This window comes from Suricata suricatta, chromosome 17 (assembly GCF_006229205.1).
Source record: "Suricata suricatta isolate VVHF042 chromosome 17, meerkat_22Aug2017_6uvM2_HiC, whole genome shotgun sequence".
Lineage (NCBI taxonomy): Eukaryota > Metazoa > Chordata > Mammalia > Carnivora > Herpestidae > Suricata > Suricata suricatta.
The window spans coordinates 9071382-9075449 of NC_043716.1; the positions used below are offsets into that span (position 1 = coordinate 9071382).

Sequence of the window (4068 nt, forward strand, 5' to 3'; positions counted from 1 at the left end):
TTTCTTCTCAAACCTAGTAACCACGCTGATGGTTGTCTTGGAAGGGAAAAGACTCTCCTTTGTTGTTGTTTAAATAAAACTGGGCTTGTCTGGTGTAGATTTAAGGGTCTCAGAGAATTCTAAGGCATCTTTTACGAGTTAAGAACTATCGGAAACGTGCTTCCCCCCCCCCCCCTTATTTATACGGATCTCAGTTTCCCAGGGATATTCTGTCAGCGTAACAGAAATCCTTTGCTTCACCAAACTCCCATCACGTGCAGTGACTGTGTTCTAGTTTGACAACTTCTAACCTAAACCAGTCATTGTTTCCTCTCCTGCCTCTTAGGGAAGGAATTTAATTTGTGAAATTAATTACTTGATAAAATGGTATTTTTCTTTTTTTTTTTTTTTTTTTTTTTTTTTTTTTTTTTTTTTTTTTTTTAGGGTTTTTTAAGCTATAAAAGCCTTTCTGGGGACAATGAGCCAATCTAGAAAGCGGCAGGTGGTAGCAGTGCTGTTGTAGGTTCACGTACCCCCTCTTCCACATCTTGTACCTTTTAAGCTGCCCAGTGAGTCCCAGCAGATGACCTGCAGCATGATGCCCTGTGGCCTGAAATTCCTTGTCCCCTTGTCCTCTGAGCAGGTACCGCTGCATTGGAGAATCCAGAAGTTCTTGGTGTAACCAGACTTTCTGACCTTCATATGCAGTAGTTTACTTGGACTCTCCGTGGAAACACCTGGTTCTAGAACTCACGGAAAGTGCAGCCCTGAGCTTTCATTTCTGGACTCAGCAACCCTAAGCTGCGCTTACTCGTGTCATTCGTCCCTTCTAGACTCTCCCTTACTGGTGCCTCACTGCAGGCTACGCTCTGCATCGTGAAACCCTCACCCTTCATGTTTCACTTTACTCTTGGTGTCACAAGACCGGTTCACAGACTAAGCATGTCTTCCTCCCCCTGTGGGAGTTGTGTGGCACAGCAGCTGTGGTCATGACAGTGAAAACAATTTTTCTCTTGTCAGGCTCGACGCAGTTTCCGTACAACCCTCTGACTATGCGGATGCTCAGCAGCACGCCGCCCACCCCGATCGCATGCGCCCCCTCCTCTGTGAACCCGGCGGCTCCTCACCAGCAGAGCAGGATCTGGGAGCGAGAGCCTGCCCCGCTGCTCTCCGCGCAGTACGAGACGCTGTCCGACAGTGACGACTGAGCGGCGGACGAGAGGGTCCCGCGGGGGCCAGGGTGTGGGGCGGGGGCTCTCGCTCCTGGCGGTTTCGTTTCTAACGGCAGGGCCAAAGACTGTCGTCCTAGGACTTGTGCCCAGAGACCTTTCGGGAGAGCCTGGACCATGGCTGATGAAGAAATGATGGAAATTTATTTGGAGAGTTGGATGGGGGGAGGGATGGGAGGGGGGACTGCCTCTGACACAGGCAGTTCGATGGATTATAATAGTGGAGGGTTGAAATGTAGAGTTTTTAAAAAGTGGACAATTCCTGTTCTTACATCTGTAAAGAAAACCATAATGTCTTTAAATCACTCTTCTGTAAATAGATTACCTTTTTGCAGTGTTTCCCCTTGCTGTAGTATCTGGCGTGCTCATGTTCAAATCAGCACATCGCCTATGGGGTAATTTAAAACAAACAAAACGCGCACCTTCTTTTTAACCCTTGCCTTCTCCACCCCCTCCCACAGCCCAGGTACATAATGTCGGCTGTCACGGGCATTGTGCTCTATCCAGTTTTGTTTCCTCTAAATCCAGATTTCCAGTGATGTTTAAAATCTTGTGGAAATGTTTAGATTTTTAACACAGACCTTGTATAAAATCTGTACATTTTGTATTGGGGTCAAAGGTAGGAGAAACAAAATTCTGCCATACTGTCAATTTCCAGTGCAGGCTTTAATTTTTTTTTTTAAATTAGTAGCACTGAAAAATATTACTGCATGGGTATGTTCTAGTTCAGTTTTTAAAGTTAAAAAAAAAAAAAGGCTTATTTGAGGCATACCTCACTGTTATGCACACTGGCCCTAAGTATTCTTTTTCTCCTGCATTTGATGGAGCCCAACAAAGCTTTTGTTTCTAAATAAATTGGACTTCCCTGTCCACAGCCACCTAGATCCTGTGTGATTCAAGGCTCTTGATGTGTCAGCTTTCCGAGTGGGTTGCTCTGTACGCTGGGGGAGTGAGAAGGTAAGGACCCCTACAGACCCGGACTCTCAGGTTCACCTGGAGCGTCTCCTGAAGCCTCACTTGCCCTCCGCCACGTGCCCGTGCTTCCTCTCCTCCCGATTCCTCCTAGGCAAGAGTCTACTGGTGAATCTTTTCGCGGAATCTCAAGGGGGGGGTCAGCTTCACCCTGGATGATTGCTTGCTGAACTGAGTTGTTTTTTTAACAACTTGAGCACTGCGCTGCCAAAGCCCTGAGTGGCACGTGGACACTGACCATTTTAAAAGGATGCCACTGAAGATTTCAAGAAAGAGGAGACGCAGAGGTCTCTCAGGATGATACACATGAGCACTTTATGGACTTCTAAGTAGACTTAACTTGTTAAAGCACGCAAGCCTCTGAAGAAAGCAGGTGTATGGGAACCACTGAGTGAGCGCCTCCTTCATAACAAGATGCTCGCATCGCCCTTAGCGCTGATGTCTAATCCTGATTTTAACCATGAGGGCACAGGCTCAGTCCCCTGCCCACGTGGTTAAGGCCTTCACTCCTGCTACCGTTCTACTCTTGTAGACCTGAGAGAGGGCCTCACAGTAAACTTGAGAGGTTTAGCGATCAGATTCCTTCCACTTGGAAAGCTGGCACGAAAAACCGTAACTACGTTCTACCTGACAGTTTTCTGCTGCTGGTAGTATCTGAGACTTAATAATTTAGTGTGTCAGCTGACCCAAAAGAGATGATGATGATGGTATTTTTCCATGACCCTGAAGGTCCTGAACAGCCTTTGAGATCAGTCGGCTCAGAGCCTAGCTTGTTACTGGGGCAGCTGTCCCTGCGGACCTGAGAGCCAGTGCCACTCCCCCCTCAGCCCCTCCTCACAGCGCGTGGGATTCCTAGGCCATCCGCCATCACCTGGAGCTCAGAACGGGAGAGAAGTTCCAGGACCATGTCGTAGTTGAGAACAACGAGAGGACAGAACTCTCGCGGGCTTACCTATGGAGCAAACCGTCGGGGAGGGTGGACGTCCACCTGGGCTGGACTGAAACGGCAGAGTCTCGCCAGTGACTGAGGACTTGAAGTCCGCTGGAACCAAGGCTGAGACTTCAGGGTTCTGAAGCTGCATCCTCCTGCATGGTTTGTTTTTTCTTGTTTTGTTTTGTTTTGTTTTATTTTTAGCACCCCGGATCTAAATTAAGGTCTTCCCGATACTGTTCATAGCCGCATTCTGACCGCCAGTCTCCAGCGCGTTTATCACTGGAAGTTCCGTAAAGCTTTAACTTTAGTACGCGGGTTCCGTTCTTAAAAAATATTTATGCCCTGAAAACTCTGGTGACATAGTTCAAAAGTTTAAAATACGCTGTTTTTAACATTTTACTTTTAAATTCAAACCAGTCAGCAAAGGGGTCTGCCCTCCTGCTCTGCTACCCTGTTTTACAACTGTGCAAGTGAACTTTCGTGGAGACACCCACATGAAGAGACGGTCTCTCTGAAAACACCCACAGTTTTTCCAGCACTGGGACAGGAGTGGAATCACTGTGGAGGATCGAAAATTCTTAAATAAAGGCTGGAGGGTCAATCCTAACTTTCAGTAACCCCTGCAACTGTGAAAAACGAAAATCATTTTCCATGCAGGTGAGTAGTCGACTAGTTGACAGTAATTTTTTAAAAAATCACCAACCAATAAATTAAGACTGGGTCGCACTGAAACTCAATCTGATTTATATTCTAGTTTCTCATTAGAATCGATGAAAGGGGCTAGCTGGGTGGTAAGAGATGAGCTCAGGCAGAAAGCAATTTACATCTGCAAAATACAAAATTCATATTTTAGTCTAATCCTTGAGGATCTGGACCTCAGGATTTCTACTATTTTGTTTGTCGTCAGTAAGTTATTTTTTTATGAGAAACTCAAAGATTACGGAATACATACAA

At 46.4% G+C, this 4068-nt stretch overlaps 1 protein-coding gene across 14 annotated transcripts in view; it reads left to right on the forward strand.

Annotated features, from left to right (window-relative positions):
- The window catches only part of NCOR1 (nuclear receptor corepressor 1), a 159439-nt gene extending 157347 nt beyond the window's left edge, over positions 1–2092 (forward strand). For all 14 annotated transcript variants that reach the window (XM_029928085.1, XM_029928086.1, XM_029928096.1 and 11 more), the window contains one exon: positions 1000–2092. In XM_029928085.1, coding sequence (XP_029783945.1) covers positions 1000–1187 — 188 coding nt within the window. In that variant the 3' untranslated portion in view covers positions 1188–2092. The remainder of the gene's footprint in view (positions 1–999) is intronic.
- The last annotated feature ends 1976 nt before the right edge of the window (positions 2093–4068 follow it).